The sequence below is a fragment of the Quercus suber genome, unplaced genomic scaffold, assembly GCF_002906115.3.
Source record: "Quercus suber isolate HL8 unplaced genomic scaffold, Cork oak 2.0 scaffold_414, whole genome shotgun sequence".
NCBI lineage: Eukaryota > Viridiplantae > Streptophyta > Magnoliopsida > Fagales > Fagaceae > Quercus > Quercus suber.
The window spans coordinates 11,540-25,289 of NW_027069865.1; the positions used below are offsets into that span (position 1 = coordinate 11,540).

Consider the following 13,750-nt stretch of genomic DNA (forward strand, 5'->3'; position numbering starts at 1 on the left):
TTATCATCAAATTAAGATATTAATTAGTTTTTTGTGTAAGTGGAAATTGAATCGTAGATTTTTTATTTAACCATCAGAAACTTTAACAACTGAGCTAACTAGAACCCACGAAAATAAATAACTTTGTTTAAAGGAAATGAATAGAACCATTTTATGACAATATTACCGTTATACCCCTATTTTAAAATAAATGAATAAATATATAGGGGTATTTTTGAAATTTTAGTAAAAAATTTATTAAATTTAATTCAATTCCCTCTAATTCCTCATTATTTTTTGAGAAATGAAAATTTGAGATTTTAAGGGAATAAAGAAGAATGAGTGTTTCCTCCTATCCATTTCATTTTCTCACACTTAAACTTTTTATTTCGTTAATTAAAACTCTCAAACAAAGAAATTGAAGGATATTATAAAATTATACTTTTCATTCATTTCCCTCCTCGCAAACAAATTGTTAGTTTGGTGTTGCAAAGTGCAGGCATACTCTACTTTTAGTTTCTCTCGGGACTTGCTTGCAAATTTTTTATTTTATTTTTCAACAAACCATTTCTATAAGAGTAATTTTAGTACCAAGACTTTTTCCACATGGTCACTTAACATGGACTCATTATATTTCTTTCCACCATTCACAATTTGTCATATCAGAGTTGTGACAAAGTTGTGCCACATAAGGTTGTGATAATAGATTTTTTATTTCTATAAATACTACCAAAGTCATGTAGGCTAAGAACATTCTAATGTTTCCAACTAAGATAATTGAGTTGGTAAGTTTATATTGAGTTTTTTGTTTTATCTAAAATATCACCCTATTAATTCTAGAGTTCTCACTAAGACTCAAATGCATGGGAATACTCCAAGAAATATAATAATTTTTTTTTTTAATATCAAAATCAAGTCCTGGTCCCTCAAAATTACCTGTTGAATGTTTTTAATTCATAAATTTTCAAATTTGTGCTTTTTGTCCTAAAAAGTTTTAAAAATGATCGTGGCTGGACTAGAATGTTAGAGGTTCGAGCCCAATTAAGAATATTGATTGATTTAAAGTCACAAGGTCAAATATCCTAGCATAGAGGATAGTCAAACTAGGCAATAGAAAGTAAATCATGCATGACCATAAAAAGTAGGCCAACTTGAGTCTTGGACATGCTCTGTGGGTGAGTTTTGGCACAAGTTATGTCATTTTATATGACACAATATTACTCATGCATTAATAATATTCCCATCCACTTCCCTACAATTGATGGACTCGAGAATTTGAATGGATAGGTGTTAGAAGAGCGTGTTACAAAGACCTTGGAACATATGACATTGAAGAACACCAGAATAGTACACATATGGCCAACCTAAGAAGAGAGTTAGACAGTTATAAAAAGAGCAATTCTACGTGCACAAAAAATTACATAATATTTATCACAACAATTGAGCTGACAAACTTTTATTAGTTTTTCTCTGAATCTAGTACTAATATCACATTTTTACCTACCACTAACAATCTACCACATTAATTTGGGTGTAAAAATTTTTGTCTATAGGCTTTCTCGTATAAAAATTCCTGACTAAATCTTCGACCATATTAAAGATTCCAATCATGGCAATCAGATCCCATGACTATCAAATTCATTCCCCACATGGGGATTTTGTAACTTTCTTTGCCCCAAAGTTCCTTAAAGTTGAAACACTAACTACTTGTTTGGTAACTATACATGAAAATTCAGACGTGTTTCGTTAAAAACTACATAGCATAATTCATCCAACAGATTGTATTAAAAAATTTCAACTGCAATTTACAATTTCATATTAAATTCTGCTTTTTTAGCACAAGCAACTCGGCATAAAGTAATGGAGCTATGACTCCTTGGCACTTGGCACTACCATACAATTTACGTTCAGGCCAAGCCCTACGGCCCTACCCAGTTATCAATTAGGGTCAAAGTTCTTGCGATTCTCATTTTATACAAATGCCTATATTAATGCTGTGTTGGACCAGACCCCATAACTATCTACAGATTATTAAAGAGGGGTGCAAAAATATGCAGAACTTGAGAAAGATAAAAACAACTGCCGTTATGAAGATTCACTTTTGTCCTTCTGTTGGGCTGTCTCAATATACTGCTCTGCCAGTTTCTTCACCTTCTCACCTTCCTTGATGAGAAAATTAGCATTCTTGGATTTGCTGTGGTACTTCATAACCTTATCAGTCGTTTTTGACACAGCCCACCTATACTGTTCGGCTGTTATCACACCACTCTTGCACAGTGGCCTGATGTGCTCTTTGATGTAGGCTTCCACCTATACAGAATTAGTGTGACTGATCAACTAAAATCTATAAGAAGAAAAGGTGGTAAACAAGAACAAGTAATGGACAGAACTGAAGACCGGAACAATTTACATAGAGCTCTGACACGGAGAAAAACAAAAGGAAAAGATAAGAACATGTAATCAAAGAGATGATGAAAAGAGGGTCTTCTACTACCTTCTTGAATACATGATTGAAGCTATCAGACTGCTTGTTAGTCTCAAGGCTCGATTTCTTCTCCTTACTTTCAACATTTTCCCCTGTTTGAAAATGGTTGGGTGAATGTTTCCCACCAGGAGAGTTGGGATCAACAGCAGCAACAAGCATTTTCTCTGTACAACTCTCACTCCTGACTTCAGATGTTTTAACCATTTTATTTGACAGACAATTTTCACTTCCTATAGGATCTTCGTTCTCAGCTAGAGCTACTGTTTCAACCTGTCCAGATAGCTTTTGTAAAGCTACTTCGGGAAATTTCTTAATGAGTGGTTCTTTGTCTGGGCCATATAGCTCTTCACATTCTGCAATTGAAGGCTCTTCACTGTCTTCATTGATTAAAGGTTCTGGAGGAACACAAGAATCATTGGTCTCACCCTTTATGGTAGTGCTTCTGATTCCTGCATCACTATGATTCTGGGGCAAGTTGGAGTCCTTTGGTGCTTCAACATTCCCTGACTTTTCATGATCATCAGAATTTAGACCATCATTCAACCGTTCAGGGTTAAGCGTAGAGAAAACCACTTTCATTTTTGAGGCACCTTCTTCTGGTGGTATCTTAAAGATGTTTGTTGAACTTACTCCAATGTAATCTTCATCTTCCAAATCATACTCAAAATCACCATAAATATCCAGTTCTGGATGAGAAGCCATGTCAAATACATTATCCAGTTCTTCCTCTCTTTTTGAGGGAACATCATCGAGGACTTGCTTTTCCGGTTGTGGACTATTTGGAGGAGAATCAGACACAAGGCCCGCAGTTCTCAATGCTTCTAAAATTACAGGATCAGTTGAAAGTTCGGTGCTAGCTTGTTCAGATCCATCAACAGGGACTTCTGTCAAGGGTGAGGTATTTGATTCAGTGGCTCTACTGGACTTAATGTTATCTGAACGATGCAATAGCTCCTGGGAACATAAATTTACATATACTAATTTGCTGTTTGACCTATCAGCAACCTCTTTTTCAATATTAATTGCATCTGCAACCGCCAACTCTGTTTCTGCAGCTCTGCGAAAGACTGGCAAATTTGCCTTCCTCAAGAAGTGCTCCGTCAGGCGGTAAAGCTGTGCCTGTATAGCAGATGTCATCGATGAGTCTAAACAACCAGAAAACTCAATTCCAGTATTATAAAGAAAAGAACTAGTATAACATTTGCTAGTGAGAGATGATTTTGATATATAGAAAACTTAAACCACAGTGAGGACAGTTTTAATATAAAAGAATAAATGTGGTTTAGAAATCCAATTATGTTGTGTAAATAAATCCTTGTTTTACTGTGGCATAAGTCTTTGTTAAAATTGCCTCCAAATCCATTGATATAAAACCAAACCATGAATCCTAACTGCTCCAATTCCAAGCAAACAAATTATGGAATTGATTTTTTTGTTTTTGGAAGATTTTCTTTATAACTTACAGAAGTAGGGATGGTAGTGACAAATGAAAAACAGTATAGCTAGCATTGGTGATGGTCTGATGAAGGTAGTCAGGTTGGTGTTGACACAGTTGTTGTGGTGGTGCAGTGGTGGTGATGAGTAGCAAACAACAAAGATAGAATTGGTGATGTAAGGTGGTTGAGTTGGTGTTGGCAGTGTTGCTGCAGTACTGCACTGGTAGTGATGGTACTCAAGGTGGCAGTAGCAGAGGGAGCAGAAATGATGCTGGGAACTGCATAGTGGTATGGTGGTGTTAGTGGCTGGAGCATTGGTATTGAATAGTTGATGATTCTGATTTGTTCCACAAGGTGGGAGCATTGGTTTAACGTAGTTGGAGATTGTGATTTCTTCTATGTTAGGAGGTAATGAAGAAAATCTACCATAAAAATGCCTAGTAAGGATTAGGGGCACAATTTTTTCTCAATTTTGTTACAAGAGTATCCACATCCTTTTCAGCTTTTCTAAATTTTTATTTAAAGTCAAACAGAAAAATAACTTTTATTTCCATTCCCAAATATTTTTATATTAAAAGGAAACTTAAATGCTTAATGTCTTATACATTAAAATATTTAGTGTAATTTTTTAAGATTCTCTGTGTTCATCATTGTAAACATGAAGTCTTTTTATTCATTACTTATCCCAAAAAAAAAAGGCAACTTCAATAATAATCCAAGGAGAAAGATAACCCATTTGTAGTAGGACATATACTCAGCCTGATTACGATCAAGTGGAGACAGCAAATTACAGCATACCTGCCTCACAGATAAGGGAATTTTATTATGGCAACTGGGTGCCAGTACTGGTCTCATGTCTGCTGGTAGTTGTGCCTGCTCACACCAGTCAGAAAAAGGAATCATATCAAAACAAGTTTAAAGGCATGAAACATCCTTTCAGAAAACAAACTATTACATACCAGTAGTGGATAATTTCCTTTAAGCACTGCATTGTCTTCCTTTGAATCATCTCTTGAGTTCCTGCTTGCAGCAGCTGCTTTCCTAGAAAGGACCTCTAGGGCCCATTTTCTTTTGTCACTCTTTACATCATCAGATTTACCAACTGTCTGCTTCTGAGCATTAACTTTAGAGTCACTTAATGCAGAAATAGTTGGCCCTTCTGGGCGTCTGCTTAAAGGTACTTTGCTAGAAGTAGAAGCAACCTCACTCTTTGAAGTTGGAACAATGTTCTTGTTTTCATTATTTTCAAATGAAGGAAGCCCAGTCTTTGCCAAAACTTTACTTGATTCTGTGGATTTCATAGTATTACTATCAAGAGATGACTTCAAACAGTTTTCTGAAGAAATGAGCTGTTCTTTATTCTGCTCTGAATTGCCTGTAACTTTAAGAGCTGAGAGAGGCTTGATATCATCCTTTCTTGGGAATATAGATGTATCTGCTAAATACAACCTGGAAAGAATTGGATTTGTGGCCTGTGATTCAGACCCCTGATCTGAATTATCCAAACCGTTTCTTAGGAGGCCAAGAACTGACTTCAAAGTTGCAATCTTCTCAGGCTTCGTAGCTCTCATGCAACGATACTTCCAAAACTCAACTTCACAGTCCCGATCCCAAGCACGTTTTCGCCTTCCATTGGATGATGCATATATCTTCTTTGTTAGATTCTCACGTACTTTCCCCTTCTGTAACATTGACTTCTTTGTCTTTACAGCTAAAGGTGATAACTTCTTAGCAGGTTCAGTTTTGGGTCCTGCTACAGCAGCCCTGAAGGCAGCAAGAAGCTTCGGATCAAAAAGGCTTTCCCCGAAATCTTTTGAGGATTTGTTACGGACAGCTTCTCTTATTTCTTTTCTTAGTTTTTGGACTACCATGGATGACTCCTTGTCCTCAGAATCTCTCCTCATGATCTTTTTCACTCGTAAGCCAGCCATATTTTCTCGTTCTATCAATGATTTATCAGCAGGATTTGGGTGTCCAAGCCCCTTGGAAGGTCTATGTTTTGCCCCTCGAACTATGCTCATTATATCAGAGGTAGCATCTTCCTTATCTTGATGATGTTTCAACCTGTCATCTTTGGGATCTGCTATTGGGGTTGGGAATTTCTGAGAATTATCTGACACAGATGCATTGACTTTGTCCCTTTTAGCCACCTGTTGAATCCTCCCTTCAGCTTTAATTTTCTTTCTAGAAACTTCTGTCACAATCTTGTGTTTGGTATCTCCATCATCAGTACTCATACACACTTGCTCGCTTATAGTTATAAAGAAATCAGAAATACAACACAAAAGAATAGTCAGAATTTGATACTACCTGCATTGAATGACATAAAGCTTTCACAATATTCAATTCAAACAAGCATGTGTTTTAGAGGGAAAAGGACATTTAAATAGATGAACATAGGATACATTATTAGACTGCTCAGCAACACAATAATTTAACATAAATGATAAAATTTGGTGACCACCCACTCTGAATTACTATTCAAGAATCATCAAAAATATTAAGCATAGTTTAAAATGCAACATGGTATGTTTAATAAAGATGAAACAACCACAATACAGCAATAAAAGAAAATTTTCCTCAACCCATGTATCCTACAAAGCCCATGTGTTCTGCAAGCTGAAAGGCCTAAGAACCTCAATGAAGAGCAGAAACACAATGCAGAATATAAATGAGGATTACTGGACCTGGAAATAGGCAAGCAGCACTGGAAAATTTTGACATGGGAGTAGCAGTAACAAATCCTTGGGTAACATAGTTACAAGAACTTACTGCAAAGAACAGTGAGAGAATCGATGGAGACTTGAACGATAAGTTACCTGCAATCTGTAGGCTTTCTCTTTACACCAACCATTCTGGCAGCATCCTTATTAGCATCCAGTTCAACTTTGTCCAGTTCAACTTTGTCAACTGAAAACATTTCAGCAATGAGGCAATGAAACAGGATACTCATATCAATGCCTTACTAAAAACCTAAGCTACATCTGCTAAATATATTAGCTTTTCTACAGCCCATTAAAGGCCAAAAAATAACCAAGAAGAAGAAGGAAATATTCCTAAACCACTTTCAAACCTTTTTCCAAAGAATCTTCTAAAGGAATTTGCAGCTGGACATCTTCAGCAACTTGATCTTCAATTCCATCATTCTTTTTTTCATCAACTAGAAACACATTAAAATTGATGACAATGAGATGCTCTCAAATACACAAAGCATGTATTTACTTTCAGCTGCCTGCTATCATAATGATGGAATTGTAGCTATAAAAGTAATGGTAGGGAAAAGTTGTACACACAAAATTACCAGATAAAAAAGCGCCTACAGATAAACCAAGATGAAGGCCTATACTGGATTCATTTTCAGATTGCCTGATTCCAGTAGAGGATTCATTAATAAACTTTCTTGAAGGATTTTCAATGCCATTATTGCTTCTTAGTTCCTTCATTGCTTTCTCAGCACAACTTGTCTTCAACTCACTAAGCGCCAAGGAATTAGAAGCTGAAACAAAGGATGCATCACATGACAAGGACAATTCGAGTTCCTTTGCATCAAAGATTGGTTGAATGATAGTCTTCTCCCCAGACAGTGTTTCCACCTTTTGACTACTGGCGTCAGAGCTCAATATCAATGTTTCAGTTTGCAAGTCCTTCTCAACTTTAACAGTTGCCTTGTGACTATTGGCATTGGAAGTCAATAGCAACGTTTCAGTTTCCAAGTCCTTCTCAACTTTGACAATTGACAAAAAGTTCTTATTTGGTTCTCCAGTACATTGATTTTCATCAACCATTGAGACCACAAGAGCTGTTTCTCCGGCATCAGCAACAGAAACAGACACCTTTCCAGATAAAGCATCCTCAATGAAACATTCACTATTAACATTTTCGGAGCCACCCTGATTATCAAGCCTCTGTATTGAAATTACGTCTGATTTTTGTGGCACACATCTACAATAATCCACAAGCAAGAATGTTGAAAGAAATGAAAAGGGAACTTACATTTAGAAAAAGACACATTTTTGACATTTCCATTTATCCATGGTTCAAGCCTAGAATACACGTGGAGCTCCAAAGCTGCATTAGTTATTTTTAACTTAAGGAGACCTTTACTTGGCAACATCAGATGATCATGAAACAGTTACAAGGTTATTTATCACTAAGCCATAGATGCAGTGGTTAATGATCACCTGGCAGTATTGACGATTGTTAGTTACCTAACTATACTCCAAGCAGAGAGGTAGTTGGTATTTAAGAGGGTTTACAGATTCATAATGCATGCTAGTTAATTGAATAACGCATGTGAACCTCAAAAAAATCCATTGGCTTTTAGGCTTAGCCAGGGAACCAACAGTCCAGCACCAACCAACAAACAATCATCCTCTGAAAACTTACCTTGGGCATAACCAGGTACTCTCAGATGTGGCTTCAGGATCAAATCCCACACAAAATGCATGATACCTAACTCCATGCAAAACCAAGAAAAAATTGGTTAGCTTTTTTCCCCTTCAAAGACAATAAGAAATTTCACAATTTGTTCACAGAAATATTTAGGAAAATCAACCTACTGAAACTTCACATCTCAACTTAAGCCACATTGAGAAGGGAAGAAATCCCTAAATGTCATTCAATGCATATGTAAGACCTGAGTAATCAAATATACCATATATCACATGAGTCACAAGCAATTGATGTATCAAGATTGGAATCTCCCACAATAGTTGCTAATCCACTTCGAATTTTACAGCCATCTCCATCCAAGCAGATAACTGCCTACAACATGATAAAGTACATAAGAAAGAGATTAAGATGTAAATGCCTCTACAAAATGAAAATGTGTGGAAGGCAGCCTTGACTTTATATGGTAAATGTGCCAATAACACTGGCATGAGAGGTCAGATCTTTTACAAAAGCCACAACTAATCTCAGAAACCTCAAAACATTTCAATAAACCTTATGAGATTACATATGGAGGATAATTACATTTTCATCAATATAGTAGGACGGAAAAGAGAGAGTATTATTCTTCGCTTCAATGGACCATTCATCATCTCTGCATATATGAACGGACAAAAAATGACAATTAGTCAGTGCCGAAAACATAGGCACAGTCAAAACATGAATAATTTCATCATTATTTATAATAAAATATGATAAATTCTATGGGCCACAGATTGTCCACATTTCACTCAAACTCATGTAATGCAAGCTATAATTCTTTCTATGTTCTATTTCAATCTCTTCTAACAAAAGGAGCTTCATAACTATACTATTAGAGGAGACCCATAGCAAGAATTCTATCACAATTAATTGATTTTGAGGCTCCATTAACATCTATAAGTGTAGCGATATTGCTATGAGTCAAAGATGACTAACAAATAAGATGACGGGTAAAATGAATTGCTATTACAAGAAAGTAGTGTCTTAGAGTGAAGTCTTAAGTTTTCAGGAAGCAATGCTAGTATCATGTGGAGCTACCAAACCAAGAGGAACAAAGCTATGAGACAGGCAAAACAACACAAGCAAAGTGCATAATTTTTTTTTTTTTTAATACCTGGAAAATGAGTCTTCATCAGCTTTGTTGCTACCAATAGTATCATAGACCTTCATAATTGAATAAAACTAATTAAACTTTAGCTTCCATTTGGCACCAAATTTTAATTACAGATTGAATAGTAAGTTCAATAGAAAATAGGCAACTAAGGTTCTGAATGTATATCAATTACAGCAAGAGTAATAGCAACCAATGACCAAAAAAAAAAAAAAAAAAAAGTCTTCAACAATGTTGTAACACTAACCGGAACACATGTGATCAATTGAAATTCATTCTGGCAAAGCGGGCACAAGTTTGTGATGGTAGACCAATTGTCAATGCATAGAAAACAGAACCTGAAATCACATGATGATGCCAGATAATGAAGTCAAACTTGCTACATGCCCAAGCAAATATAACTTGATAGGTGGCTAGTGGGGGAGAGGGAATATGTGGGGTTCAAACCACAGACATGGGATACCACAAAGGATGCCATTACTGTTGGATTATCACTTGAAGCCCCCATGCAAATATAATTTGATAGAAATGAAAAGGAGTTCATAGTTTTCCTCAATCTGAATGCACAAAAGATATATGTGTGTGTGTGTGTGTTTATTTATTAGAGAAGAAAAAAAAAAAAAAAAAAAAAAAAACTAGCACTATCATTGACTATATAGACAAACCATAAAGGGTCCTATAAACATGGATAAAGGAAGATAAATTTCATAAACAAAACATCCAACTAAAGAATCTCTGGGCTTTTTAACTCAACTAAACTCTGCGAGAATGCATGTTTCAACAATCATAAGTGATGAAAGGAATATGGAGATACATACCAGTGCTGGCAGCAGTCAAGAACCCCTCTGTCTATGACAACATCCATACATATTCCACACCTTCCGCCCTCAAAATCAGCATTTTCCTTTCCACATTATAAATAATTTTGGGTTTAGATTAAAAAAAAAACAAAAAAAAAAAGACATCATAAATAAATAGCTATTACCCAAGCTTGAGTATCCATAAGTACCAGAATAAATGCAATCCAACAAATTGTTCCATAAGCTTCACATTTTTTTACTAGTGCAACACAAAGCAAGTAATTGGAGCTTGAGAACAACATAATTCACAGAGCAAAGATTGCCTAAATGTGTTACAAAGGCTATAGGATTTTTCAGGAAGCTATTCATTGAATTTTAAAAGCATTGTGGATTGGTCTTGCATGTGTAAATCAAATGGGAAGACCATGGATCATTTATTCCTTCACTATGATATTACTAGGGTGATATGAATTGGTCATTTATTCCTTCTTTGTACATTGTAGTGCATTCCAAGAGGATTCAGCTGCCAGTAATCAGGCTCAAACTTTTGCTTTTAAGGTCCCCAAACACGTGGATTCCGCCAAATGATTAACTCTTGTCTTCAAACTTGTTAGTGTCCTAAAACTACTTGGAACTTCCACTGTACCTAGGTTAGCTTATGCACCTCATTGCACTTTTTTATTAATGAAATCTATTACTTGTTAAAGAAAAAAAGACCCATATGTCTATTGCTTCTTTAGTGATCTTTGTTCCCCTAAATTGAAAAGATTTGACAACTAGAGATTTGTTACTAGACACTCACCACCCACCCAAATGCCCAAGTATAACCGAATCAAAAAAATAGATAACACAAAATTCAATGCAACAGAAACAGAAATTTTAGCTATTTCATGAATTGTGACTTAAATAATAAGGCAAAACAACATGGCTTACAATATTATTGCTATTATCTTCAACTTCAAAGAACTCTTCCTCTGCAATGCCACTTGTAACAAATTCCACCTCCATTTTCAAACCCAACACAACTTGCCAACCCAAATCAAATTCTAATAAAAAAGTAATAAATAAATAAAAGATGGTAAGCTACTGATAAGTGAAAGTAGTTGAAAAAAAAAATGAACCCAGGAAAAAAAAATTGAAAATTGGTGATGGGAAAAGTCAGATTTTCATGGAATTTGAAGATCAAGCTCTTGATGCTTGGAAAAAAGAAAAAAAAAATTGAGAGAGTCAAATGGGGAATAAGCAAAAAGTTGAGGGTATATAGGTAATAAAAATGGGAGTGTGTTTTTTATACCTGGGACTGAGAGAAAGAACCATTTGTTTGTGTTTCTTTTGATGAAGACGATGAAGAAGAAGTTAGAGAATACATATATATAAATAAAAATTTCTAATTCTACGACCAAGGTTTCGAGCTCAGGCTTTTCGTTTATGCGAAACGTTTTTTTAATAGGAATTTAGAAACGTATTCATGAGAGATTGGGTTAAGCCCGGCCCATAGCATGTAGTTACACACTCAGCTTGCAGCCCAACCTTAAACGAGCTACAGACTTATAAACCCAATATGTGTCGTTTTGTTTGTTTGTTTTTTTTCTTTTTTTTTTTTTTTCTTTAAAAAAACCAAAATTTTATTAAGAATCAAAAGGCAATACATGGTTTCAAAAAAAAAAAAAAGAAGTAGTACATCAATTGCACATGCATATAGGTGAAAAAATTAAACACGATCTGCGAATCTGACACGATATGAAATTAGTAGGTTATGGGTTAAGGTTTAATGAGTTTGTGTCATATTTAGATTGACACGACTGGCCCATTTAATAAAACGGGTTGGGCTAGTATACATCACATGAAACTTGTTTAACTTATCTGACTCGTTTAATTAAATGACATTTTACCAATATATCAATATACCCTTCAAACCCTAGGCATATAAACTTATTAGTTGTTGTGATTTATTTTCTTTGACATATTATAATTAATTATTTGTGATATTGATATATACTTTAATTTTGAATGATTATTTGTGATATAGTTACTCGTTAGTTCTAAATTTATATTAAAAATATTATTTGTTTTGTTTTCATAATTCATATCAATTTGGTTAATACTAATTTTTTTTTTTTCGTTTTGATAAACAGGTTGACACGATTGACCCGTTTAATAAATGGGTTGTGTTAGGGTTGAGGAATTTTGACCCGTCTAATAAACATGTCGGGTTAGGGCTGACCCATATATAGTCGAATACTCATGAGTCGACACCACACAAACCCAACACTCGAACATGAATTGCCACCCCTACACATGCATGCTTTCAAAACTACAATTACAAGAGAAGTTAGCTTTAAGAGTAACAAAAAGTTTAACAACATAATGAGTTGTTGAGTTTAGAAATCTTTTAATCCAACAAAACTCATGGCTAACAAAAGACAATTAAATAAAAAAACATTACTAATAACAATAGAAATAGACCAGAGAGTTGGATCTTCTTCTTTAAACAGGGCATAAAAACATTCTTTTGCATCTCCTTCCACTATAACATTGCACCAATTTTTAGACCTAGCCAAGTTTAAAGCCCACAAAATTCCAGCTACTTCAACTTGACCAAGAGTGCATAAGTCATAATTCTTTATGTCATTTTGTTGACTTGTGGGGAAACCCCAACCCGAATCTAGATTCTCTTAACCAAAGTTTATAAATGGCTACCCACTCGTGATGGGTATGAATGCCCTTTAACTCAATGGCAAAGGGGGCACATTAAAGATTACTTTATATACTTCATCCACTTTAATCTCTCACTTTTTTCTTTTCTTTTTTAGAAGCAAAAAATGGGGGTCTTTATGGTCATATTACACCCCCGGGCAGGGAGCCAGTGGTCTCGATCAGGGAGCCCGTAGTCGAGGGCCCGTTCTGTACCACTGTGCGAGAGTCACCTCACATTTTGTAAGTACACCCAGGGACGGAACCAGGATTCGAACCTGAGGGGGGCAAAGCTTAAAACAAATTTTTTTAATGAAAATAAAAACTAACATTTATTTCATATTCAGCAAAATACTACATATAAAATAAGTGTTTATTAAACATTTCAACACATTTATCAAAATGGAACTTGACGCTATTTAAGAGGAGATCCAAAAATATATATATTTAAGGGCAAATCTTAATTTTTCAAATTACATATATATACCAGTTTTTTTTTTAATATTTAATTGGGGGCTATTAGGACCAAAATTTAAAATTTCAACATATATATATACATATACTAGGTTTTTTTTTTTTTTTTTTTTTTTTTTTTCGGTTTTTTTGGGGGGGGGGGGCAATAGCCCCCCCTGCCCTACTGTAGGTCCGCCCCTGAGTACACCTCACCACTAAGTTTACCCACCAACGAAAGCCTGCAAGCAGCGGGACTCGAACCTAGGTGTGTTGCACGAAGCGTCCGAACCTTACCGACTCAGTCAAGCCCTCGTTGGCTAATCTCTCACTTGATTACAAGCTTATATTACTAAACTTGGCA

General features: G+C 35.3%; 1 protein-coding gene across 3 annotated transcripts; it reads right to left on the reverse strand.

Annotated features, from left to right (window-relative positions):
• Nucleotides 1-1,737: 1,737 nt before the first annotated feature.
• On the reverse strand, nt 1,738-11,624 carry LOC111990472 (uncharacterized protein At4g10930). 3 transcript variants are annotated; one of them, XM_024022241.2, is made up of 15 exons: nt 11,537-11,624; nt 11,176-11,288; nt 10,261-10,346; nt 9,690-9,780; nt 9,446-9,495; nt 8,875-8,944; nt 8,555-8,664; nt 8,287-8,352; nt 7,202-7,842; nt 6,974-7,060; nt 6,720-6,810; nt 4,860-6,150; nt 4,699-4,773; nt 2,474-3,583; nt 1,738-2,289 (listed from the first exon to the last, which is right to left on the reverse strand). In XM_024022241.2, the coding sequence occupies exons 2-15, from the start codon at nt 11,248-11,250 to the stop codon at nt 2,065-2,067; spliced, it is 4,068 nt and encodes a 1,355-aa protein (XP_023878009.1). In that variant the 5' UTR covers nt 11,251-11,288; nt 11,537-11,624; the 3' UTR covers nt 1,738-2,064. The 3 variants fall into 3 exon arrangements, with proteins under 3 accessions (XP_023878009.1, XP_065617535.1, XP_065617534.1); XM_065761463.1 differs by lacking the exons at nt 8,287-8,352; nt 8,555-8,664; nt 8,875-8,944; ... (3 more) ...; nt 11,176-11,288; nt 11,537-11,624 and adding an exon at nt 7,894-8,078 and having other exon boundaries at nt 7,202-7,790; XM_065761462.1 differs by lacking the exons at nt 8,287-8,352; nt 8,555-8,664; nt 8,875-8,944; ... (3 more) ...; nt 11,176-11,288; nt 11,537-11,624 and adding an exon at nt 7,894-8,078 and having other exon boundaries at nt 7,202-7,805.
• Nucleotides 11,625-13,750: the final 2,126 nt, after the last annotated feature.

Bases quoted from the DNA above. Each gene is read 5' to 3' on its own strand.
- LOC111990472 (XM_024022241.2), bottom strand. From the start codon at position 11,250: ATGGAGGTGGAATTTGTTACAAGTGGCATTGCAGAGGAAGAGTTCTTT. The intron at 10,347-11,175 runs GTAAGCCATGTT...TAATGTGGAAAG, and splicing joins AAGATAATAGCAATAATATT to GAAAATGCTGATTTTGAGGG. The intron at 6,151-6,719 runs GTAACTTATCGT...TATAACTATAAG, and splicing joins AGAAAGCCTACAGATTGCAG to CGAGCAAGTGTGTATGAGTA.